The sequence below is a fragment of the Dromaius novaehollandiae genome, chromosome 3 (assembly GCF_036370855.1).
Source record: "Dromaius novaehollandiae isolate bDroNov1 chromosome 3, bDroNov1.hap1, whole genome shotgun sequence".
Lineage (NCBI taxonomy): Eukaryota > Metazoa > Chordata > Aves > Casuariiformes > Dromaiidae > Dromaius > Dromaius novaehollandiae.
Window position 1 is genome coordinate 129,167,243 of NC_088100.1, and position 26,257 is coordinate 129,193,499.

General features: G+C 44.2%; 1 protein-coding gene across 11 annotated transcripts in view; it reads left to right on the forward strand.

Annotated features, from left to right (window-relative positions):
* EHBP1 (EH domain binding protein 1) overlaps nt 1-26,257 on the forward strand; it is a 217,383-nt gene that overhangs the window by 28,427 nt on the left and 162,699 nt on the right. For all 11 annotated transcript variants that reach the window (XM_064510114.1, XM_064510116.1, XM_064510115.1 and 8 more), the window contains exons 3-5: nt 3,032-3,089; nt 14,342-14,437; nt 23,713-23,766. In XM_064510114.1, the coding sequence (XP_064366184.1) occupies nt 3,032-3,089; nt 14,342-14,437; nt 23,713-23,766 (208 nt within the window). The remainder of the gene's footprint in view (nt 1-3,031; nt 3,090-14,341; nt 14,438-23,712; nt 23,767-26,257) is intronic.

Genomic DNA, 26,257 nt, shown 5'->3' on the forward strand with positions numbered 1-26,257 from the left:
ACTTGGAAGGATTTCTGCTTTGGGGGCTCGTCTGTGCTTGAAAATTGCTTCATGCTACTTGAGTTTTTCAGAAAAACTGTGTGTGACGTGTAGCCACCTCTTTATCCTTTGTTTTCTTTTTTCTGAGACGTGGTGTAGCCACATGTGTCTCCTCTCGAGTACCTTATAGTGAGCAAGTGCCTGCATGGCAGGAGTGCGGGTGTGGACTCGTTCCCGTTTTGGATGGGCTTGTTTTGGTGCTGACGGTGCTCCCGTGTTACCTCCCTTTGCTGCCTGCCCATCTGCCTGCGCGCGTGTGGCTGCTCCTGGGTCATCCCCACGCGTCCGGCCTCCTTGGTGAGGTGGTGGCCCCTGTGCAGCCAGGTGTGCTGCTTCGCTTTACCAGCCCGGAGCAGGTTCCGTCTTGGGAACATCATCCAGTGCTGTTGTAAGAAAAATCACTCGAGGTGCCAAGATATATAGGACAAGATGAACCCAGGTATTGGTAGAGGGCCATTCCCACTTCCCGGGCCAGAGCTGCAGGAAGGAAAGGGACCTCCATCAGGATCCCCTTAGCATCCACCACGGGGTCTTGGAGACTTGGCCCATTGCGTGGCTTCTCTCTTGCCTGCTCTCTGCACCAGATGACTGCACCAGTCATCCCTGCAGAGGTGGTGGCACTTGGGGAGTGCAGCAAAGTCGGAAAGTTAACTCTGTGTGTGCGTGCTCTTCTCGTGGGACCCTTGGGAAATGCGCTATTCAAATCCGTACTGCTAGCAGATGATGAAAATATTGAAGTAAAAGAATGTGAAGAATGTGTTTTTCTCTGGTGTGTTTATGGTATCTGGTGTTCAGTCACAGCTGAGCAGGCCAGCTCCATTGCAGGTGTACCAGTGCTTTATTTGTGAGGGGCGAGAGGGAAGAGGCTTGCTGCTGAAGTACCGAGCCTTCCTGGAGAGAGGGAGTGAGCATCTTCCCCGCCTCAGCCACCAGCACTGGAGACGTGTGGCTCCCCCACCCCATTGCGTTTGGCATTATTTTATGCTCAGAGGTGATCTCAGGATCAAATGAGTCAAGATTAAAAGAAATTTGGTTCACAAGCTATTTTCTGGAACGAGAATCAGTCAGCAAAGTGAAATAACGTGGGGAAAAAAAGCTTATTGTAGACATGGATTTGGGTAGCTTTGCTCCAAAGAAAGGGCTTGGTGATTCCCTCCCTCCTTCCCCGGGTGGCACAAACCCAGCTTGCATTAAGGTTAATGGGGGGTATGCAGACAAATGAGAACATAACACACTTAATAGCAAGTGAGCAAAGAGCTTTCAAAGGATAACAGGTTGACCTCACTGCCAAGCAAGATTTTACAGGAAAAGCTGCAAACATTGCTGACTAACAGTTCAGGCCTCCTAAACAAGCCGTAAGAGTGAATTTACAGCGTTTAAAATTTCGCTTTCAATTTATCCCAAATAGAAAATGAAGATACTTCTTAAAGGAGTAAGGCATAATGCAGAATAGGAGATATAACCCAGCACCCTTATTTCCTTCACAGGAGTTGGCCTTTAACTGCGCCCTCATGGTAACTTTAGTTCTGCTGGGATTTAAATGCAAATTGTAGGTGATAGATTAATTTTATTGCAGCCTACAGGAATTATGAGCAGCTCAGCAGGAAAGTATATACTGTGGTAGTCAACACTCAAAGTGAACGCTTGATTGTTAAAACAGTTGGGTTTTCATTTGAAAAGAATTAGTTATGAAGTAGAGATAGTCTCCCTGAGAAGAAACACTGGGATTGTAGTGTGAATGTTGCTTTTTAATTCAGAATGCTTGGGTGGATTTTATTTAAGTGCATCCTTTAGAAATGCTTCAGGTGCATCCTATCTTAATTTTTTCCCCCTCTCTGTGTGACATACATTTTTGCCATAATTCTTTAAATAGGAAACAGAATTTGTTGTTGGCTTTAGAAATCTAGGGCTTCTTGTACTACGACGTCTCAATAAACTCGGCAGCGGTGTTTTTCAGACAGAGGGTCACAGTTTTAACAGTTTCAAGTGGAGTTGTGAGCTCCACTGAAATTCATTTGCAGATGGGTTTGCGGTCAGGCTCTCACTAGTGGAAGTTGTGTCAGAGGCCAGGAACGGGAACCCAGACCGGAACGGAGGGTCGGGAGTCTCCAGAAGAAGGGTCAAGGGGCTGGAAGTGAGACCAGGAGTTTGGCCATAAGATGGGAAGTGATGTCATGGGTGAAAAAAAAAAAAAAAGATACTGGAAGTTATGTCAACATCAAAAATCACTTAGGGACAATTGTAGAATTAATAGGACCTTAACTATTAGCAAAGAATTAAAGCTTAAGAAATTTGAGAGAGTAATTTGTACTGGAAGTGTCCCTTGCTGAGTTTCTATCTCCGTTCATTGCAAATATCTAATAAACAATTGTTTGGAGAGCTACTTTGAATTTCAGCATCTTTGTCCTCCTGACTAGAAGCTCCCCGAGAGAGCTCTTGAGGAGTGATGCAGTCCTTGCACCTCTTGATATTTGAGCTAGTCAAGTAGAAAATACTGCTTTGGGGATGAAAAATTGTTCTGGACATTTTTGTTATCAGAAAGTAAGTGAAGTCACCTGTTTTCCATGCTCTTTAGTGGTCCCTTTCAAGTATGGCTGCTTCAAAGTAGAGCTTGTATTGATGTTTACTTTGGGACTGACTTGTTTCAAAGGCAATTTTAGAGAGGCCACGTTTGCAGAGGTGACCTGTGGGCAGAATGCTGTCCTGTGCTCCACTCAGATATCTTCCGCGCCGTTGGGACACGCTTGCAGGCCGGAAGAGCAGAATAAGAAGGATGACATTAGCGTGCTCACTGGAGGACAGCATTTTTCTATAAACACAGTGTCGTTTTTCCTGTTAAATGACTGATCCTGAGAGTGCTTTTTAGATGAGCTATTTTTAAAGATGTTCTATCCACTAAGGATGTCATTATTGTATTGCAAGAGTTCTAATATAAACTGTACACTTACAGATCCTGTTGTAAATTAAGCTATTTGTTCCTTTTCTTCAACAGGCAGCCAGATAAAGTAGTGGTGGTTTGGACAAGAAGAAGTCGAAGAAAATCCTCTAAGGTTAGTTGATTGCCTAATAAGTGCCTATTTTGCTGAGAAATAGTCAGCTGTTTGAAGGTTGTTTTCTTGACCGTGGAGAGCAGCAGAATAAATGAGAAATCTTAATTGTTTTTCTTAACTCAATTTAGCCATGAAGTTTGGAATAAGCTGCTCTTAATGTCAATGGAGACACTTAAATAAGAACTCTCATTTCAGCTTAGGTATTTGTTTAGTGCAAGTGTGTGATAAACAGTTCAATTTTGGTTATTGGTTATTTGGTAATTTGGTTAATTAAAAAGAAGAATCTATTTCACTTCTAGAAGTGTCTTAAATATGACAAAAAAAGTATAAAAGGTATTAAGGAATCTGACATCCCTGCAATAGGAATATAAAGTCTGAAAAAGAGGCTGTTTTACAACTAGAAAATACTAGAAATCAGAAAGAATAAAAGCAGGCTCTTTTAGCCCTGCGGTGTATCTTTGAATTAAATTTTAACATTTTACTCTCACAAATACTGCGAGGAAGCTTATGAATTTGTGTTTTATGGCTAATGACTTGGCAGCCTGAGGAGAGGGAAGCTCCCAGTGAAGTCTGTCCAATATTTGGTCATTCATAACATCTGTCTTGCATGTGTGTTTTGATGTGTAAAAGTATGCAATTTTTTCTGTGAGGTTTACCTTGCTTTTTCTCCCTGCAATGGCAAATCTGAAAGCCCAATGAGGTTACTGTACCGTTGTTAAATGTTGTTCAGTTTGCCTGCACTGCTGAATCCTCCTGCTCTGATTTTAAGATATGGTTATCCTATATGATGTCCCCTTTGATTCTGAGGAGGAGGGAAAGGCAGACGGGCGGTGTGGTTATGTGGCTTTGTTTCCATGGAAAATAAAGCTAAAAATGTCTTCGGTTTGCATTGACATTGAAACAAATGGCAGGCACTTCTAAATACCTCTGCAATGTCTTCTGTGTGAGAACCATATTGACGAATGAGAGGGAAAATCTTTTCTCAGTCCCAGCAGTCACTAGTCAGCCAGGTGGGTGGAGAGCCGATTCCACGTGTACAGCAGGCAGGTAAAGGCTTTTGAACATTGTTCACATTGGGGGATTTCTTCATCCCCTTCTGTCCTCCAGTGTAGAGCTGTCTCCTGTCTATCCAAAAGCTGTCACCTAGAAGTGGGGGAACATGGATGAGCTGGAGAGAAGTGTCCCAGCCGCTGGGCAGGTTTGCGGAGGGGAAGGAATGTGTGCTGGGTTTCCTCCCTTCCCTGGAGCAGCTCCTTTTAGAGATCACTTAGCCATACTTGCTGCTTCCCTCTCCCCACACCTCCTGCCTTTTACTCTGGTTAGGCTTATGGCATGTAATTTTGTCCAGAAGGGGGAATCTCTGAGCTCAGTCTTTGAAGTATAAAAGAATTATAAAATTGAAATAGTGATAGTCTAAGCTCTTTTAATGCGTGTAACTCAGAATGGTATTTCCAAGAACTCTGGGAAGTCGGGGAGAGAGAAAGAACTACTGGGTACTCAAGATGCAGAAAATCCTGGGATTATTTTATGTTGAAGAATCTAAATGTTTTGAAAACTTGACAGACAGTTCCTTACCCTACTCAGCAGAGACTTATCTTTGTTTACTGGTACCCTCCTCTATAACCATGTCTTTTCTTTAATGCAATGCATACTTGCTGTATTTTGTCTTTGACGTGAGGTCTAAACTATTCTAAGCTGTTTTATCTAAAGCCTGGATACTGACTGCAGAACCAAATGCATACTCCAGTGTATGTATGCACCCTAGCTTCTGCTTTAGGGGGTGAATATCCAAAGATATTACCTGGTGAGTAAACAGGGGTGTGAATTTAGTCTAACATGTTTTCCAAGATAACTGCTCCTGTGCATCCTCTTATTCTTCAGCAAAGCTAGTCAGATTATCCCTCTTTCATTGAAAGATAAAATAGCTCGAATTCCCTCAAATTTATGGCACAAAGTAAGTGTGTGTCTAGGCAATATCTGCTGATGTATGTTGGCCGTTGTGGCTTACCCTATAATAGCTTTTCTATTTTAGTTTCCTTTAATATCTCTATAACAGAGAGAAAAAAGATAGAGAACAACAAATTCAATGTTCACACAAAAACTGTAATTCTGAAAAACTTGGTGGAAAGCAGGATATTTATCTGTGAATGTTGTTTGTCGGGGTGTAGAATATATTCAGAAGCAGAAGCCCCGACCAACGTCCGGGGGGCTTTGCAAAGTGCTGGGATCCTGCCCCGGGCGTCACGGCCGCGGTGCCGTAGGTTCCAGTGGCAGCATCGCATCTCGTGGGAGGAATTCCTGGCACTCGCTCAGCTTTCGAGCTGAGGTCATTTCAGCCGGACCATAAAACTCTAGAATATCTTCCTCCATGAGCATCTGTTCTTTTGGTCTTCAGGCACTAACTACAACTCTCGGATAAACTCCCAGATTTACCTGAGACTCAGAAAAGTCTTTAGCTAATTAATTAATTATCGCCTAGTAATATCCCACAAAGGTACTTTAAAGGGTGCTGAGTGGCCCTAAGGCCTGGACTTTGGGCAAGGTCTATTTTAAAGCTAAGGTAGTTGATACAATTAGAGTTGTTTAGGTCCAAGACTGTAGATCAATAAATGTTCTCAATCTCTTAGTCATCCTGCCAGTAAAATTCTTTATTCAACGTATTATTTCTTTCATCTAATTGCTTTCTTGGAAGCAAGTCAAATGAATATTTCTTATTTTATTTTTGACAGACACTGAGCTCAGAGTACCAAGCATTAATACTTTTCTGTATTTTTCAGTTCCTTTGAGAAGGAAGAGGGGGATGAGGTCGTACTGTAAAGATGATGTAAAGAATTCTTCAGAGATGATGAATTCTTTTCTGAACTTTTCAGAGAGTTAGGGATAACTAGAGATTTCCCCTAACAGAAAGTTATAGTATTCAAAAATGTAGTCTAACTTTAAAGATGATATAATAGTGCTATGTACATACAGGACTGGCCTGCTTAGCGAAAGTGATCTTAAGATGCTTTTGAGCCAAAGGCTGAGTTCTTGACGTCCTTTCAAGCCCTTTTTTCTATGGCTTTCTATGATTTTGATGTTATTGCCTTTGGCCCACATACTTTATTTCTGAGTAAGTTACAAATGGTCCCTCAATTAGAAGAAGTCATGGGAAGCATCATGTGCAGGAGTCCGATGAATATTTTAGTTGTTGCTTTGGGAAACGTGGGCTAGGGAGCTGTAAATATGTTAGATTATAATCTAAGTTTTATGAATGTTGCAACCAAACAGCAATAGCCATTTTGAAAGAGCATTTCAGTGGTAGTCTGACCTTAAAGACATCCAGCAGTTACTGATCTTAACACGTATTTAAATTACTTAAAACTCTATTCTGGGATCCTGTCTGTCTGAGCGAGTCTGATTTTGATGCTTTTAAGGAGGTGTGTGAAGACAAACTGGCTCTGTGTAGTTTGGCATCTTTATCGTGTGTGCTGGGAATTTAGAACAGATGATGATGATAATCCAGAGACTCACAGAATTACTGAGCCAAGATTGAACTAAATTGAACTTCCATCTTGGGGGGGGGGGGGGGAATCACCAATCTGCTAGGTGTAAATGTTCTTATATCACAGTCCAGAGATGGGTCTGGCCACAACTTTTCAAACCCCGTTTATACAGTTACCAACATCCATAGCTTACAGAAGGTGAACCTTGTAGCAGTGGATTTACTTGACTCTTCCTCTTCAGCATCTGTTACACTGGTAGGTTACCCCCAAGTTTTCAGGCCCTGGGATTTTGGACTTGCCTTTTTTTTGAGGGGAGGAGGAATGTCTTTGTTTTCATGTAGAACAAGGGGAAAATGTGTTGTAAAATGTTTGCCTTTATTTCGCTGAGATGCTCTAGCATTTCCAGGCTTTGAACTATGAGAAATTTTCTTTTGAAAAGAGACGTTGCCATGATGTCAAGGAGGTACTTTCTGCTATTCCTGTGAACATATACAGACTTCTGGTCAGATTATACGCCTCTGAAGAATCAAATTTGCACTTGTTTCTAAGAGCCTGACAGAATTATTCTTCAAAGATCCTTTCTGTGTCAAAGCCAAAAGGAAGGTGCCTTTCCTGTGATTTTGGTTCTTTTGCTGCAGCTGTAAGGAAAATTGTTCAAATGCAGAGGAGTAGGATGAGGGGAGCTGGGGACAGGGAAGGGGCTTGAGCAGTAACAGCAGAGCCAACAGAAGTAGGGGGACAGGGACAGAGTAAAAAGGATCGACATGCATCGGAGTGCATTTTCCCGGAATGGTACTGAGAGATCCTGAGATTTGGGATCCCCTTTTACTGCATTAGAAATAACTGATTCATTGGGCAAAACGTGCGTCTGTTCTGTCTCTAGTGGATAGCGCACAGGTAGGACAACATCGTGCTGTCACTGAACCGGACTCCAAGCATCCCTGCCTGGGGAGGGGAAGGGAAAGTGCCGCTGCTCTTCCTTGTACTCTGGGAGTGTCCAGTGCCCTTGTACACACCAGCTGATCCATGTCAGCAACAGCAGCCAGCCCAGCTCCTCAAGGAGGTGGCGCAAGTAAATCGGCAATTGGGCCACCCATTTTGCTGTCCTTGGCAATTTGTTGTTGCCTTTGGTAGCCACTTAATTGCCTAGTGGCAACCCTGCCTGCTGCTTCGTCGACATGAGTTATGAAGGCATGTGTTGTGAATCCAACATTTGATGACTGCCTGGGACCAGCGCAGCTCAGTAATGGCACTTCTGGGGCTTCTTGGCTTATTATTAAAACACGGAAATCATGCAGGCGAAAGATCTCAAGGTTGCAAAGGCAAGCACTCAGAACTAGATGAGTCATTTTAATGGTCGGTGCGTACCCTTTTAGGCGTTGCAGGCAGGCGAGTGCAGATTGTTTTTGCATGACATGGCCACCTCGCTCAGCAGACGGTGGCAAGGGAGAACGTGAGGACTGAGCAGGGAGCGAAACTGCTCGTTTAGTAAGGAAGGTGGAAGGCGTGTGTTAAAGGAGGTATAGGACATGAAGGAGAGACTGCCTCACCGTGATGTGATAAAATGGTGCCTCAGGGAATTGTATTTTGTCCCATCCTTGTCCGCAAAGTTCCTGACTGAGGCTAGAGGGTATTAAGGATCTGTGTGATGTATTTTTCCATTTAACGGGTGTCTAGCACATGGTGGCTGACCTGCATTAGTGGAGCAGCCAGCGTTGCAGTTGAAGTCAAAGAAATCTGTACTTTAGAAAACAAAACAGAACAAAAGATTGTTTCACGCTTAATACCTAAGAAGTCAAGCCCTAGCTGACTTAAACAGACCATCCAAAATCAGTGGAGTAGAGACTGGCTATTCTTTCCCTGCTTGTAAATTGGGGACCACAGTGCTCCCCTGTTCCCCAGGGATGCTGTACACTTAAGTTTTGGTGACATTCTGAAGTGCAGTGACTAAAAGTGATGGATGTCCTGGAAAAACTCTAAGGAAAATAATTATGCATTCAGTTTCGTATTTTATTATATTTTTAAGAAGCCCAGTTAATAAGGCCGGAAACTGAATGATGAGAAAGGGAAATTAAATTGCTGCTCCTTATCTGAGCATCATCTATTCTGGGCAGTAAGGCAAGGGTGTGGAGAAAAAAATAGCATGAATCATGGATTTAAGGAATGTGTCATGAATGTGTATGTGTCAAATTAACTTTGAACAGCTAGCTTAATGCTAAAGAACCTGTTTCCTAAGGACCAGTTTTGGCTCCTTTTCCAAATTTAGTAGTCTGTGTAGCTTTTGAGTAGTAATACATAGGCACGTCATTACACCTGTAACACGTGTGCATGCTCACAAAGTGAAGAAATTCATGGGAAGGCTCGTGGGAATTTGCCCGTTTCCTCATCCGCTTTTGGTGGAGGCGGCCGGCAGTGGGTTGCGTGCCAGCCTCCCAGCGCTTTCAGGGCTTTGAGCTCTCCTCTTCGGCACGCGTAGGCCTTTCTGGGGCCCAGGGCGGGACTGCGATGGGGAACTGTTGTTCCCGTGCCTGACCCCTTTAACCGAAGGGCCAAACAGCGATTTCGAGATGATCGTGGGGATGCAGCCTGTAGCGTGGAGTATGGTCTGTAATTTATCTCCTCCCTCTGTGCCACTGAGCTGCGGTACAGAAGAGGAAGCCATCCATGCACAAACTGCCTGTTGAGGTTTTCTTCGGCGCGGGGGAATGGGCAGCTTTTGCCAGTCCATCCCTTTTATGGCGGGTCTGTTAGCAGCAGGGTCGTGCGGGCCTTGGCTGGCCCCGGTAGCCTGCAGCTCTGGTGGGACTCGCCACGCAGCGCGAATGAGAGCAGCGTGCAGTGAGCTGTGCCGGTGCGGAGGCAGCGGGCGAGGGACGTGGCTGCTGGTTGCCAGCTCCTCCTCTGCTGTTCGTTCATTCATTCTTTCATGTTTTCCCTCGTCCCGTTGGAGTGTTCTGCCTGGGTAACGCTGTGAAGGAGAGGGACGTGCCTTGCAGCTGAGCTGCCCTAAGCTCCCGCTTGGCTCGTGTGCCTTGGACAGCCTACCGGAGAGGCGAGCCGCAGAGCCGTTCGTACCTTTCCTCGTTTCCTCCCATGCTGATCATTTGGCAGTTGGCAAAACTTTTAGCAGGGAAAGAAAAGCAGCAGCTCAGACTTGGCTGGCTCACAGCAAAGCCACTCCTGGAGCGGCAGGTGAGGAGCAATGGTAGGGCTGAATCTGACTTTTGGGTTTTTTTAACAAAATTGAGGACTTGGCTTTAGGGGAACACATTTTTGATTCATAAGTATGAACTGTTTCATATAACTTTCAGCAGGCTAAAATGTTAAGGTCAACCCTAGGACCTTGCAGGAAGCTAACTTGCAATTATACCGGACTACGGAAAGAGAGATGGGGGCAGTAATGAAGAGCAGAGGAAGCAGGTAGACGCGTAACATAAAGCATTTCTTAAGGCAGGCTCCTGGAATAATTTAGTGTTTTTGCCTTTGAAAGGTTAGGAAGGAGATTCCTGTAGACACATGGAAAACTGAGCGGCAGTGAGCAGAGTTGGTCACGATGGGAATGGCATATACTCCAGGGCCTGAAATCTGCACTGCCCTACCCGCACGAGTTGCGAGGTGCTCTTCCTAACGTGCTCTAGGTAGCTGGCTCGTCTGCATTGAATTTTCTTCCTGAAGACCTTCCCTGATGAGCAGCTGCTCGTGGTATTTATTGCCTTCATCTGTGAAACCAAAGTTCTTGGTTTGGGACTGTCTTCAACTTTGTCTTTCATTTAGATTTGAAATACTGCTGTATTTCTGTTCCATAATCTGGTATCCAAGCAGTAACTGTAAGCAAGGATGATCTTCAGTTTCTTTTGTGGTTTTTTTTTCCTCCAGGAATTGGCTAAGACTTTTTTGGTATAGGTTTGGTGGGGTTTTTTTCTTTTTTTCTCTCTGTTTTCCCCTCCTCCGTGTAAGAGGATGTCACAGGGCTTATACACAACTGTTATATGTTCTATTGTATTCCATGGAGTTGATGGTAGCTGGTGTTTAGATTCTTAATTTGGAGCTTTTTTCTCCACAGTGTTTATGAAATTACCTAGTTTGTTTTAAGTTTCACGGCAATGTATCTGCTTGTTAGAAAGCTGTGCAAGGGCATCATCTTCTCCGGGACCTCTGCTCGTTGCCATTTTCCAAATTTGTCTGCAGAGTGGGAGGCAGTTTGATACGGTCCAGGTCAGCCGGTGGTGGGTAATTAATCATCTGTTTTGTGCCACAGTTATCTAGTAGGTTGGACGGTGTCATTTGTGTTCCCAGTTCTAGTCTATTTATAGGATATCTCGGTGACCTCTTCTGTAGCTCCTGTTTCCTTATTTATAATATGTTTCACGCTACATCTTTTCCTCTCATTTTCTGGGGGGGGGGGGGGGGGGTGGAGAAAAAGGGAGCAGTTGTTTTTCTCCTCGAAATGCAGCAGAGCGTTTCCACCCCTCCGTCCCCCTCTGTCCTGCACCCCTGTACCGAGCCTCTCTGCAGGCTGCGGCTCTCCTCCCTGCGCCTGCGGGATGGCTGCGGGTCGGGGGGGACTGACTGAGCCAGGTAGCTGCTGCTGGCGGTCGCAGAGATTTGACCGCTTCTGTTCGCCTGGCTCTGGTGAGAGAGGTGAAGCAGGGAAACGGCTAGGGAAGAGTAGGGGGAGATGAGGAAAAGCGGGTCTGGAAGGTGCGACGCGATGGGAAATGGAGTCGGAGGTGAGAGTCAGGGCTGAGACATCCTGCTCAGTACTGCCCGGTTACTAGCTTTTCCTGAACCTGGACAAAAATTGCCTTTCTCCAAATGGGGGCTAGAAATATTGGCAGTTTGCATTAGCGGCCCGATCCGGTTTAAATACCAAAGCAAAGGCTTATATTTCGGGAGTTTTAAAGGTATTTAGTATAGGTCGGATTTGCCCTCAAACTGCAGCACTGGGGTCTCTGACATGAGAACTATTGCATTATCATGACACTCACCACGTTAACTTTAAATTATCTTTGAGTTGTTAGACCTTCCTCTGTCTCCCCCGCCCCACTTTCCCTTCCTCCCTCCCAGCACCCCAGGCGTGTAGTTTTGGTGTTATCTTTATCTGTCACGCTCTTTGCGTGGGTACAGTGTTTCTTTTTCAGAGCCAAAGGAGGCTTTAATCACGTTCAGCTGATTGCAGAACAGCTTTGCTTTAAAAGCTCATTAGCTAGGACTTGCGGTCTCCTAGTTGTTGCTTCCCGTGATGTGCCTGTTGAATTATGGTAACAGAAAAGTGCTCATATATATGTGTGTGTGTATATGGGTGCATATATAAGATTCTTCTTTTCCACTGTGGCTCGGTAACTGTCCTGCTAGGGGACAGTGCTGATGAAGTTCTTGTATTCAAGCTTTGACTGCATCAGTGAGTGCTTGTTTTCTAGTTTTTTTATAAACGAAAGAAGTGATCTTTAGCTGAGCAGTCCTGGACCTTAAAGGTTTGACCATATTGGTCATCATCAGCCCAAACTGAAAGAACGGCAGAGGTCCCAGACATGTCATGAGTTCCTGTGAATTTTGTGAAAATTGGTATCTGGGAAGAGGACAAAGATCTAAATTTGTGCCCCAAGGGAGGAGAAGCTGGCTTTTAATTCTGTCCTCTTCCAAGATGCTGCGTGAGCGCAGGCTGGCCGGCTGGTGAGCACGTGTGCAGCTCTGGATCGCTGCCTTAAACCCTGCTGAGCATCCTGGTCGGACAAGTGGAGAGTAACGTGGGGGACGGCAGGGCCTGCGGAAGGGAGGGAGGTGCCGGCGGCAGCTGTGGGTATGGCAGCTACTGGTGTCTGTTGTGCTGCGCGCAAAACATCTGTTTCGGACAAAATGTACTTAGAATAAAACTCTGAAGAGCACTGTGTGCCCAGTTATTCAGAAATGCCTGCCTTAGGGTCATGAGATTCCATTGAGATTCATGGAATTAAAAATTGTAGGTAGCGCTCTCTAGTTGCTCATTTTTCCCCCCCCCTTTCTTCGGCTGCCCAAAGTTGCGTTCTTTGCGTTTGCTCTGCAAGCATGAAGAGTGGAAACAGTCCCGAAATTTCTGATCCAACTAGGAGAGCTCTACCTGGGAGCAGAACACCAGAGATTGCAAAAGCTTGTGTTAAAATCTCAAGAGTTGCTGATATCGAGCAAGAAAGTAAAAATAACAAGATGGAGAAGTGTGTGTCTGCGTGTGTGTGTCTGTGTACACACAGACACACAGACACACACGCAGAGGGAAAGCGCCGTGGAGGTAGGGCTTTTTTCTCTGATGGTTACCTAGGCTGAATTCTACTGATAGCTTCCGCATTCCTTACCTTCACCCCTCTTTCCAGATCTTCTGCCTCTGCCTTTTGCAGCCTTCCTTTCTTGCCCCTGCTGCTGCAGCAGTTGTGGTCACCTTTAGTTGATCTGCAGGACTCTGCTTTGTGTGGCTTGTGGGGTCAGAGAGAGGAGAGCGGCTCTGCCTGCGGTGCCGGTGCCTGGGGTGCTGCTGGCTCCGGTGGCCCACAGCGGGTAGTAGGGCACTGCTCGCCGGCAGCCTGCTTGAATGCCGGAGGTCTCCTGCGGGCACCAGGCCTGTGCGGTGGGGCTGTCAGATATGGACCTGGCACCTAGCACACACGTGCTTACAATATCCAGAGTGGTTGAGAGTTAGTGCCTGCATGTGATCGAGTAGGACTCTTTCACCATCTGTGTCTTTCCCACTTTGCTATAGTAAATCCACGTTTGAAGTTGCCCAGATGACCTTAGGGTAACCGAGATGCAAATTCTACTAACCTTATTATAGCAATAATTTGTTCTAACAGGGAATTTTAATCTGAAGTTCTGAGTGTCAAAGAGGACTGCAATGAACACAGTGATGCTCTAGAATTGAGGGGGGGAGCCCACTTAACTAGTTTCAGATATAACAGCAGCTAAGTTATACACTTTTTCCTAATGAAAACGTCAACAAATTGTTAATAACACCCATGCTGCTCAGCAGTCACTTGTGTATCAGCTTCCCTCCCTCATTTCTGTTTTACAGCATCACAAAATAGATTAAGCTAAGCTTGGAAAAAAGCATATTTGTTCCAAAATAGAAATGCTCACACATGGCGTTTTCAGGACTAGCTGTTACAATTTAAATACAGACCATCCATCCATCCAAACTGATGATCAGAGATAGGCCAGTTTTCAGGGTCTTTTACTGTGTTTTGTCATGATCTTTTCTAGTTGTAGATACCGCAACATATTAATTCTTAAGAGCTTAAATGTTTTAGTAGCATTTAATCTGTACTGTAAATTGTTGTTTTGTTTTTTCTTAACTAGAGTGAAAAGACATTTTTATTTAAGTCTGAAGATGGCTGTGCCTGCACAATGTGCTTGTACTCATCACATTTTCTTTAAATAAAAGCATTCCTTGTCTAGATACAACCAAAATAAAGCTCAGCTTGTTGGGGAAGCTCTGTCTTTCCTCGTGACTTTCATTTCTGCAGCGTTCTGCGTGTCCTGATCCGCACTACGTACTCAGAAACCCGAAGGCAGGACCTTGCAAGGGATGGTTTTAGTTCAGTGGAAAAACTTGGGCTAATGATCTGATTTTTCCTAACCCACATTCTTAATGATGCCTTTTTAGAGGGTTCAGTAGAGTTGCATATTTGAGACAGCCATCTTTTTGGTGTCAGAAACTGTTGCAGCTACCTACACCGGTCCCATGGGAGTTGAATCAGTGCTTTTATGTTGGTGTTAAGACAAGTGTTTCTTTTCTTCTTTTAGGCCCATAGCTGGCAGCCTGGAATCAAAAACCCATACCGCGGGGTGGTGGTATGGCCCGTTCCTGAAAACGTGGAAATCACCGTGACACTTTTTAAGGTATGTTTGTAGAGCATAGTCTTTCCTAACTTCATATGCAACGTATGAATAACGCTGCCTGGAAACTTCAAATTACGTTCATAAAGGCCTAGTCTTGCTGATTTTATTAACTCGTTAACTTCACAACCTTAGGTCCAGAGCTTAAATTGTGGAGAGAATTTTGGTCTGTGCCATGCCAAAGCTTGCTCTTGTAGTTTAAGTAACATGCTGCTGTATCTCATTGAGTTGATCTATGGCTGGTCATTTGCACGATGTTTAGTGCATGTGTAAGGATTCGCTGGACAGAGGTCTAATTTGGCGTAGGTTATAGTCGAGTCTGTTTTCCTTAAATACTATAAGCCAGGGGAAGTCAAAACAGCCATTCCTAGGCTAGTTTATTGATTTGAAGTGCAGTGACCATGTTTCTTATGCTGTTGACTACGAAATAGAATCCAGCTTTTAATTTCATAGTATTTACTATGTCACACAAACGTCACAGCCTTAGGAGCAGATGTGGAATAACTGAGTAGGGCAGACAATTTTGTGTGGGAGTTCTAGGAAATGTATTTTTTCTATTTAAAAAAAAAAAATCTCATCTTGCTTCCTGCTTTTCCATGTTTTTAAGCGCTCATCTCCCTCCCTTTGAAGTAGGGAGAGAAGATGGCAGCTGTGCTAGGACTTATTACTCAATTATCGTTGGGCAAAGTCCTTTTTGCGTAAAGATAAGCAATGCAGCTTTGCATATATGACAGTGTGGGAGGTTACCCGGGAGGCTGAGGAAGATTTCTGGGACTTTCATTCCCTTCGGTCTTTCTGGGTCTTTACTCTGCTGTCTCCAGCTGCATTCTAGCTGTTCTTATTTAAAAATTGCACCTTTTACAACTTAGGGCAACAGTAACATAATTTTTTTCTAATTAGTGATTTTTATATTTCCTTGTTTTTGGGGCTCCCCTGGATAACTCCTTAGAAGTGGCTTCTAGTTAGCCTTAGAATGAGAATTTATTACTTGGTTCATTAAGCATAAAAAGGGGATTTCTCTCTTATATGCTTTTTTTTTTGTTCTTGGGATGGCCAATGGAGTGAAACGTCCCGGGTTGCCAGTGATGCTAACTATCATAAATTTGTCTCTCAGCAAGCACGTTTTCTTCCACTGAGGTTCAAAAGTTCACTGGCAAAAATTGTTTGCCTTTGCACGCTTCAAGGGCCTCTACTTGGATTAAGCAGTTTAACACCATTATGTGACTACATTGCGTATCTGTACAAACTGAATATGGTTATGTAACACAGGAGATGTTATTTAATATTTTTAACATTTAAACTGAAGCAGAAATGTACATAATTCTTGAATGTGTATGCGACAGCATATTGTGTGAAGAGCTATAAATGAAATTTCTCTTGGCTGCAATTCTGTGATGCAATGGCTTTGGAGGTAAACGTGTCTCCCGTCTTCTCCTGCCATCCCACACTCGCTTTTAATTTTAGCTGCACCACTTCAGGGATGTATTTTGTAGCATAGCCTCATAAACGTGTAGTTGTGCCACTGCAGTGGGCTGACCTGCAGCGTGAGGGCTAGACCAAGCTAGCGATGGGAGAGAAGGGCCTCTGGAGCCAGTGCTCGGTATTACTACACCCTTACTTTTATCTGGCACTGTGACTCTGCAGACAGGTCCGTTCTTTGGTCCCCTTCCCAAAACAGAGTCTGTGTCTCCGTGCTGTCCGTCACACGGCTGACTCGGGGGGAGAGGGAGGAGTGGGACTAACCCCAGCGGCTGTGCTTTCTGGGAACGGTGCAGACTTATCTCTGGGGAACCAGCAAAAGCTTTTATAATTAGAGTTTTGAGATCAAGCAAAGAAGCGTCATGCACTCAGGCAACTCGTACGTAAATCTGCTGTAATCGATCCTCTGGCTCCTCTGACAAGAGTGCCCATGGAAGTGACCACAACCACCTTCCTCTTTTCCAGGCTGTGCAGGCATAGTACGAGCAGTCCTTTCTGAACCAGCTAGCTTGTACACCAGCAGCGCTGTGTCTACATGAGAGGAACGCTCTGCAGGATGAGTTTGCTTTGACTGATGTATTATTGCAGGCAGAATATAGTGTCAGTGCGGTTTACGCTGTGCCTGGTACTCCGAAGGGGTTAGCTGGGTCCCTGCTGCCGTGGCGCTCGAGCCGTAGCACAGAGCGTGCCCTCGCCCTGGAGAGCTGGCGCTTCCCCCTAAGGGGGTCGGAAGGAGCTCGCTGGATTTTGCAAGTCTCGTGGGCTGGCGGGTCAGCGCCCGAGTGAGAAGGGAGGTGTGTAATAGCACGCTGCAGCAACCTTTTTGGGAGCTGACTTAGAAGACAGTTATTTATATCATTGCCGCCTCTGGCAGGAGGGAGGCTACAACAGTTAACGCAGTAAAGCTCAGAAAAGAGATGGCTCATTTTGCAGTCGTGTAAAAGTAGAAGTTCCTTAAGGAACGGCTTGCTGTGGAGGAGAGCGATGGCCGAACGCTGGACGCTTTGGAATAAGCACGCTTAACGTGGCCCTGTTGGTTAACGAACGCCGGTTGTCTTCATCCGTTCCAACTGCAAATTTCGGGCAAGCTGCCGGCTTTGGGTCCGCGTTGGCCGGGGCTGGCGATGGCAGTAGGTCGCTCTGACAGAGCTTTGTACGCATCGAAGATAACGACTTAGCGCAGTGGTGCTGTTGGAAAGAGCACGTAGGGGAGGGAAAGAACAGGCTCCAAAATAGACAGCTACGTGTTTTGGGAAATGATTCACACAGTAGTAGCTCTGTGTTTGTAAGTGGCTGTTGAAATGCGTTACTGGTAGGATTAGGAGATAAGTCACCGTTTCAAGTAGTGATGAGAGTGTTAAGAATATCCTCTCAGTAGTCACCAGCGGACACTCGAGAGCTGGCTAGTAAAGCGCATGCAATCAGTCAGTGGACTGGATAGTTTGCGTTATCTGTATGTCCCTATTTTGGGAATTAGCTTGTTTCCAACAGTATATCTGTCATTCTGAAGCAAGCAGAACTAAGCATGGAGGAGAGAGTGACCCTCCTCTAGGAAATTTTCATTTCAAATTAAAAAAATCTTTTCACATAATTCTGGGTTGCTGGTAAAACTTTATAATGCTCTGGAGTTGTTTAAGGAAGAGCATCAAGTGGGGATATGAACTGATTCATCCTCCCTTAACTAGTCCTAGTTCCTCTCCATCTAGCTAAAGTGCTAGTTAAATAAAAAGTTCCAGCTGTTGTGAAAGTTTCATTTCTTTCTTTGCCTTGTTCTACATTTATGTGTCATTATGTCGTTGAATTCTTGACCAAAATGGGAAGAAAGAAGTACTGTGAAACAATAAACCTATTGTGCATTTGAAGTCCATGATTTGTAGTGCTTTCATAGAAAGATCCACAAATGCCGGAAAAGCTAGCTGAATTCACATTTTTCACGGTTTCCATGGTTGCACTGCAGAAGTTCATTTTTAGAGTCCATACATAAGCAAGGTTTAACTGTCATATATGGGAGCCTGTGTATTTGTGTGTGTGTTTTTTCAGTGCAAATGCATACATATGTGAATTGGGAGAGATTTTAAATGAGAAATTTTCAGTGTTGAGTAAGCCTAGTGCTTTTAGCAAAGCTAAGTGAATATGTCAATTGTGATATGAGGATTTAAATTGCAACATCATTATTGTCTCGCTTAAACTGAACTTCTGAAGCAGAGATGTTTGCTCTTTAGGGGCGGGCATGGACTTTGCTTCGTTGCATTACAGAAAACACTCATTTTGTCAGTAATACACGTGGTTTATCATGCTAGTTGACAATTGCAATGAAAAGGAAAGATGACTAGCTCTTCTTTCCAAAGTTTGAAAAAAGGTGTTTGTTTTTTTTCAAAAAGGCATGTGCTTTTAAGCACATAAAAATAAATGCTTTGAGTAAAATAAGAAAAAAAAAGGTCATAAAAGGGGCCTTGCGTTGTTGAAAGTAGTTGCATCCCTGTATACCTCTCTGAACAAATCCCGTATCATCTCGCTTGTAAGCCTGGGTCAAATCACGCGTTTTGATTACGATGCTGGCCGTGCCCTGCTCCCCCTGCCCTCGCAGGGTTCGCCTGGTTTTGGCGTATTGCTGTTGGCTTTCTCGCTGGAATTTAAGCTGGGGTGGGGGGGAAGGTGTTTCGCTGATCATCATCATCGTGAGAAACTGCAGTGCAGGATTTTACCGGGGGAGTAGTAAGCTGGGGGTGGCCGTCGTCACGTTTTGCACCGTTACTGAAACGGCACCTTTCCTCCGCCCTCTGAAGGGGATGATATGTCTGGTGGCCCTGGGTCTTCGAGGGCTGTTGCTGTACAGCTCACCTTCCCCCAGTTTAACACTGGGCAGAGAGAGGGCAGCAGGAGCGGGGGGCGAAGGAGGCTGGCGGTGAGGCAGAAGCACAAATGTATTTGGGGGTATTCTGTAACTCTGGCTTTCTTTGAGGCCGAATGAAAAAAAAAATCTATTATTTATATATATATTTATATATTTATGTTTTGTATGGAAAACTGACTAAAATGCATGTCATCCTTCCCGGATGGGAAGATGCTTATTCTCGTAAGCAGGCTGTAATACATGTGATGTGTCTTGTAGATGTGAAATAGCGTAGCGCAGAGCCCCCGGCTCTCCAGTGATCTTGATGTTAATACGCAGTAGCAGCACGCAGGACAAAGCCATTTTTTGCTCATGTACAGTAGTACGGGAAATAATTGCCCAAAGGAAATTCCTTTGTTACAATGATTGAAATCTATCTCATGGCAAAAGCCGATTCACACTCTTGCAGTACATGGGTTTCGGGTCTTTTGTTTTTTACCATGAAGTTGATAGGTTTATTATACACTATGCTCAAATTCATGTAGTTTACCTTACCGTAGAGTAGCATTTGCTAGCGTTATACTGCAGCATAGCCCATGCATTGAGGTTTTTTTCCCCTGAGACAATCAGGCCATTTCCTAGCAGCAAAGAAGAAATCCAGGTTCAGAACATACTTGTTTCCTTTTGGGAGTGACACTGTGGGCGATACTCCGTGACAGGAAAAACGGCTGTGGACCAGATGCTGCGTGTCAGATACAAAAATCTTAAGATAGGAATGTGAAAAGTGCAAAAGTCTTTTCACACTAAATAAAATTTCCAGGCTCCGTGTGAGGGCTCATTTTAGAAACTATATTATAGAAACTATTAAAAAGAAATGGAGCCTTGTTGTCTCCCTAGGCTGGATGCTGGACAGGAGCTGTCAGCAGTGTGGTGCAGTGATGGAGAGGGACCAGTTCGCCTGGAGCTCACTGCTTTCCAGAAATTCAGTGGAATAAAAGCTGAGATATGTGATTTTTCTAGACTAATCAGACTTCTGCAAACAGCACTGAAAGGGACAAGGATGGGGTCAAGTTTTGAATCTTCTGCAACTTCGAAGAACTAAGTAGAAATGCTGAGGACAGATGCCGGAGTCCCCGGAGCACCTGCTGTTGGCCACTGGCAGAGGACAGACCGTGAACTGAGGAATCACTTGATCTGATTCAGTATGACAGGTCTTAAGTAGTTATTCCCCAAGAAGAAAGACCAAAGATTAAGGCTGGTATGAAGTAATATAATTGAAAGACACGCTTCAACAGCCGGGAACGTCTAGGGAGGAGGCATGGGGAAAGAAAGAAGAAAGGATACCAACAGTCTGAAGATTTTCCGCACTTCTGGCTGCTGATTAGGGGAAGGAGTAGTCCTTTGTCATACTGATATCTTTCTTGCATTCCCATTCCTAGAGATACAAGAATAGCTCTAACGATAATGTAAACTTATGGGGAAAATGGTAGTCCTCAGGCATCTGAAACCACCTTATACCCTGTAGAAAGGGTCTAGTTCTCAATGTAGATCTTTGCTGAATGGACTGGTGGTAGATTGCTCAACAGAGAGCATGAAGATGTGAGACACAAATCCCCTGTTGCGTTTCCCTTGCACTGATCCAGGAGAGTTGTCTGTTTTCTGGCAGTTGGCGGACAGACAGGCAGGACGGGGTCATAGAAAGCGGCTGATGGTTGGGGTTACAGAGGAAGAGAGGTTGCGGGACTGAGCTTATTGAGGGCCTTGGAGCCTCCAGGAGGTAGTTAACAGGGTTGCTGGGAAAACATGAGATGGGCCAGGTTTAAGCTGGTGGACCAAAGTGCTCCGTTGACCTTGGGAAGAGAGCTGGAGAAATGATTATCTGAGGGGGGCCTCACTGTAGGCGAACTGTGAGAGAGGAGGGTGATGTCCTGTCATTAAGGATGATCTTTATAAAATTATTTTTATTTATTTATTTATTTTAATTAAACACAGGAAAATGAGGAGGAACGAGAGGTCTTGCAATCCGTTTATCCAAGTACTCACAGCTTCCAACTCAAGGCAAAGCTAAGGAGGGTGGTTTTGTATCTGCAGTGCCCTGGCAAAGAGAGGGAGCAGTATCAGGAGAACGCTTGGCTCTTGCCAACTCATGTCCTTTTGTGTTACAGTGAAGTTATAATACAGTGAGGGTATGAGGAGGTTTCAGGCTAGGAAAAGCATTAGAGGCTGTATTTGTTCCTGCTGCTCTCCAGGTGGTTTTCATTATCATTTGCTTTCAGAAGGGAGGAGGAGAAGGAGGCCTGTTTGTAGTAACTCTCGTTCCCAGGTGTTTGCAGCTGCATGTTTTAAGGCAGTTTATTTTCAAGCTCAGTGAATAGTTTTCTGTGCTTGCAGGTGAGATGGGGTCGTGTGTGCTGGGTTGTCAGGGAGGACTTCCATATGCTGAAAATTTCAAAGGCCCTTACCACTAGGGCTCTTCTTTCTATTGTAGTGTCATTTTTTCCTAGAAAGTAGTGAGCTCCGAACTCCCTGAGCTTGCAAAATTAGCTACTTGAGTCTTATGTGGGAGAGAGTAAGGGCTAGCCATCAAACAGGGAGGAAAGTCTATGTTGTTAAATTTTGTGTTGGTATTTACCCTCTGTAAATCCAAAATAAATTGAAGGATTAACCAGACTTACGGAAACATCACTTTTTATAAGAGACCACCCATGGAAATGTTAGCTCAAAGGGCAAAACGGAGATTGCAACAGAAACAACATCACTTTTTTCAGAAGTGTTCGCAACTAACTCTAACAACATGTTAGCATGCACTTGAACATTAAGTCTTTTTGTTATGCAATACTATTTTGCTTTGTCAGATTAGCAGAAATACACAGCAAAGCACCCGAATCTGTAGCCTTCAAAGGTGTGAATCAGCATTATTGCCACTAATAGAAGAGCTTTGGTTTTCTTTATAGATTATTGCCTTGCATAGACAAAACAAAGGTCTTTCGGTTTGTTACAGGGGATAAAATACCATGTAACAGTACCCTGACTTTGCAAGTAGTTTTAGGTAAACCTGCAAGCTCATATTACTAGCTTTTGGGAGTGCTGTGCAAAAAATAGAACTGCATGAAATATTAAAGAGTCCAGTCACTTATTAAAGAGTAGCTTATTAAAACATAAAATGATTAATGATCTCATTAACTCTCATTATATCATTTTATGCTGTATCAGAGGAAGCAATTAAATAAAAAAGGTAATTGCCCCAGGTTAACTCATGAGAAATGATAAGTATTTAATAGCTGGAATATAGAAAATGATATGTGTAGAACCGGTCTACAGCAAGCCAGCTAGGTATCATGCACGTTATTTACACAATGCATTACTCTACAAAGCTGATTAATGCGATGGGTATATAATTAAATAATCTGATATTTACAAATACGTTAATTGGAGCATGAACATATCTAGACACAACTTGTATATGTATTTAGTTGCCCTTATATCATTATGGCTAGCAGTAAAATGTTTTTTACACTTATTTGCAGTATGTAAAATATTCAGATTGTTTTTAATCTTTATAAAAAGTCACGTGTCAAAAGTTGACACCCGTTTCTAGTAACATCTTTTTATATTGTTTCTGAATTGAAAATACATTTTGGGGGTAATACATTTTTAATGCGTATTTTACATGACACCTATGGTTGTGGGTAATACATTTTTAATGCGTATTTTACATGACACCTATGGTTGTAGCTATTAAATATGTAGCTCGTGATGGTGCTGACTGTACGGCGTCTTGCTGAATTTGTTGTGGTTGCTGCCCAAAGGCCCGGTTTCCGCGAGGAGAGCCCGCGTTTTGCAGGGCTCCGGCAGAAGAGCGAGCGCTGGGCGCTGCGGCCCGGGCTGCTCTGGGGGAGGCTGGCGCGTAGCCTGCAGCCTGATGTCCTCTTGGAAATGTTGCCCAAATTCATTCAAAGAGGGGCTGTATTTAAGAGTGCACTTTCCAACTTTTTGTGTGCTGGAAATAGAACAGCAAAAAGAGGTATTATTTTATTTGTTATGCATTTGTTGATGACAAAAATCTTAATGACAGGATAAAATTGAGGTATAGCAACATTAGTCTTCATGTTAGGAAGAAAGCCTAAGCTGCGTTCTCATAGTGTGAAAGTGTTTTGCAAGGGAAGGAGTACAAGTTATTTTGTGACAGTTGTTCAGAACTAGATTTGGGTGATAAATTACCGAGGAGGGGGGAGTTTTTGAGGAAGAATCCCTGGTAGAGGCCTAAGGAGGCTGACTTCATGTCTCCACTGTTACCTAGATTTCAGGCAGCCACAATCCAGACTACACACCGCATTGGAAGAGCGTTAATTTGGAAACAAATGCCAAAAATCTGAAACTCCTTGTATATCTTCCTGTAGGTGAAAACATTTCTTGTTCCTTGCACGTGATTTGATAGAAACATGGTAAAGTAAGGATGGGTATTTGAGTAATTTATAGTGATGTGAGGTGTTCTGCTGGTGCCGTGACCCTGATCTCTGCTCATGCTGACGAAATTTGGGCGTTAGGAGGTTGGGATGATGGGTTTGATACCGGCCATAGGTGCTTTCTCAGTCCAGGTAGGAGCAGTGGATTCCTCCACTGTTTTCTGTAAGGCACAGATTTGTTGTGTTTATTTGGAAGGGGGAACTTAAAAAAAATCTCAATTTAACTCTTCTCCTCGATGAGAGGAAATAGAATTACAGGCCCATATTGGAATGAGGTTCATCTTTGTCAGAATCTACATTAAATCATTGCTCAAAGTTTTACACCTGCTTATTCGTCACACTGACATCCATTGAAGCCTGCATCCTAGCTAAAGTATTCTGTTGTAACATTTTTAGTGGGTAAAAACGTGTATGATTTTCATATGAAAATATTGACTGACTTACAATTTCTTACACCCTAGATTATTTTTAGACTTAAGTTCTCTGTTCTGTTTTTCTAGGATCCCCATGCTGAAGAGTTTGAAGACAAAGAATGGACGTTTGTCATAGAGAATGTAAGCTGGAATGTTATGTTTTTCTTCTTATACCTGTAAGCCGTAATGATTTAAAAGATTAAAGGGTGCCTGAATGCTGGAAAAGTTTGAGCTGCCAAACCACACTAAAGCTTTGTTCCGTAGAAACAAAAATAAAGGCTTATTAAAATAATTATTGTTATGTCCTGATTAAAATGCAGGAGAGGAGAGTACTATCCTACACTACTTGAATTCCTTCTCTGTAGTGTACGGATCAGTCTTCCTTGCTTTATTTTTTCTGTGAGCCATGGAGTAAACAAGTTATAGCTGGGTATGACTCATTATTTTATGGGTTATGACACATTATTTTTCTATGAGCAGGGGAGTGAACAAGTTCGAGCTGGGTTATGACATCTGCACATCCCGAGCTGCAGCACACCCTTTTCGGTTTTGAATATTGCCCTTCAGTGAAAAGCACAGTTTCATCTTCGTTGCAGAAATGAGAAAATTGAGGCAGGGCGGAGCGGTGGGACTAGGCACGGTCACCTAGCCAAAGAGCAAGAAAATCGTGGCGTCTCCCCTGGACCCGGGTCTGAGGCTCCGGGCACGGGGCCGTGTGAGAGTTGTCTCGTGCGCGCACAGCCGTAAACAAGAAGGTGGCTCCTGCGTAAGCTCTGGCTGGGAGGTGTCAGGAGCTCGGAGGGCTTCCTGGAGAGGCGAGCTCTTGAGGGCCGTGCCAACCGCGCGCTTTGCCAAGCGGCAGGGCTCTGAACGGGATAGGGCAAGGGCTCTGCAGACCGCTTCTCGCTTTCCTTCCTCCACGCGGAGCTGCGGCTTCCACGCTGGGGCAGTCCTGGCTCCCAAAGAGGGAGAAGTCACTGCATCTAGAGTTTCCTGTTTGCTTTCTGAAAGCAGACTGGACTGGAAAAGGACTGTAAAATCAAAAAAACCCATGCTTCTCTCTTTTTCAGTAATATAGTTTCATTCTGGTCTGTTTCTCAGCAACTCGATTTCACTTCTGTTTATGTTGCTTTTTTAAAAATATTTTTATTCCTCGTCTACGGAGTTGTAACACTGCTGCAGTAAGAGTACTGAAGTAAGGAAAAACCGCAGATTTGCATGTTACTATTTTTTGCCTAAAAATAGCTGCTTTTTTCATTTCGATAGCAGAAAAAGTGATCCAGGTGCTCAAAGCTAAGGGTTTTTTCTGATCACCAGTGGCTGAGAATTTAGAAAGGCTGAAAGCAAAGTGCTTAATTTATACTTTTGTTTTTTAAATGTCAAGTTTCTATTTTCAGTTCTGAGACGTATGAACACAAAACACGGTTTGGTTACCGTTTCCTGGAGTTTCCTTTTCTCCCTCGCGTAGTTTATTTTAGGCGGGGAGGTCTCCATCCCCCGTTGTCCCTGTGCGAATCGCTCTGGACACAGTGTCAGTGTAGCGCTCCGCCAGCCCCTCTGGGTATAGCTGCCTTTCCTGTGACGTTGCGGCAGACTCTTTTAATGTTTTATTTTTGTTTTTCCAGAAGTCTGCATCGGGCGCATAAACGTCATGTCCTGCTTAATAGCGCATTCTTCTCTGTTGTATGTCCTCGCGCGACGCGTGGAGCTGGCAGCAGCACGTGCTGCTCTCCCTGTGCCCCGGCCTTCTCCAGCTGCCGGGATGCGCCTGGGGCGGGAGGTGGCTTTGGCTTTCGGGCCCCTCGACGCGCAGCCTCTGCCGCGACGGATGGAGATGGTTCCAGTGTGCACCAGTGACGGAGCCGCTGTGTGCTGCGTGCAGACTTGGCCTTTACAGCTTAAATGACACTTAGCTGGTTTCACGAGGACTGCTGAGTAGTCCTTGGCTGATAAATGTTTGCCTTAGATCTGAGCAGTTGATCTAAATAACACGCCAAAATTTGGGTTACTTGTTCTCTAATTTAATAACTATTTTTACTGCGAAGGTCATTGAGAGCTAAATCAACTTTAAAACTGGTGGTTTTCATAATCCCCTCTTTTTATTGTTATTTTTTTTTTTATAAAAACGGTGCAGAAAACTGTACATTTGCCGAACCCCTCCCCGATCTGCAGGCACACGCTTGGGAAGGTGGAGAGGCTCTTTTCCAAGAGCAACAGCACCGCTTAGTGGCAGATGAAGATACGTTCATGCATTTGCTTCAGAAAGTAACAACTGGCCCAACCGCTGGATCCCACGGGCACAAAACCCCTGTTTATTCAAAATTTGGGAGCCAAGGAGATGGGAGGCTAATCTGACATTTATCACTTTCAGGCTTAATATATAGTGTGTGGGGTTTTTTTTTGTTGTTTCGTTTTTTAAAGGAATCTACTTGTCATTGACTCTGCCAAGGACAGGTCACACCTGTGACACTCAGTCCTTTGGGGGCTTTTTCTTTTTGTGCAGATAAGTTCTTTACCCTCTAGAGAGTCTTCCTTCCGTGTTAGTTAGCAACACAAAGCAAAATACTGCAGCCTAGAAAGCCCTTTCATCAGGAAGCGATCTGAATTTGAGCAAAAACCATTTCTTCTGAGC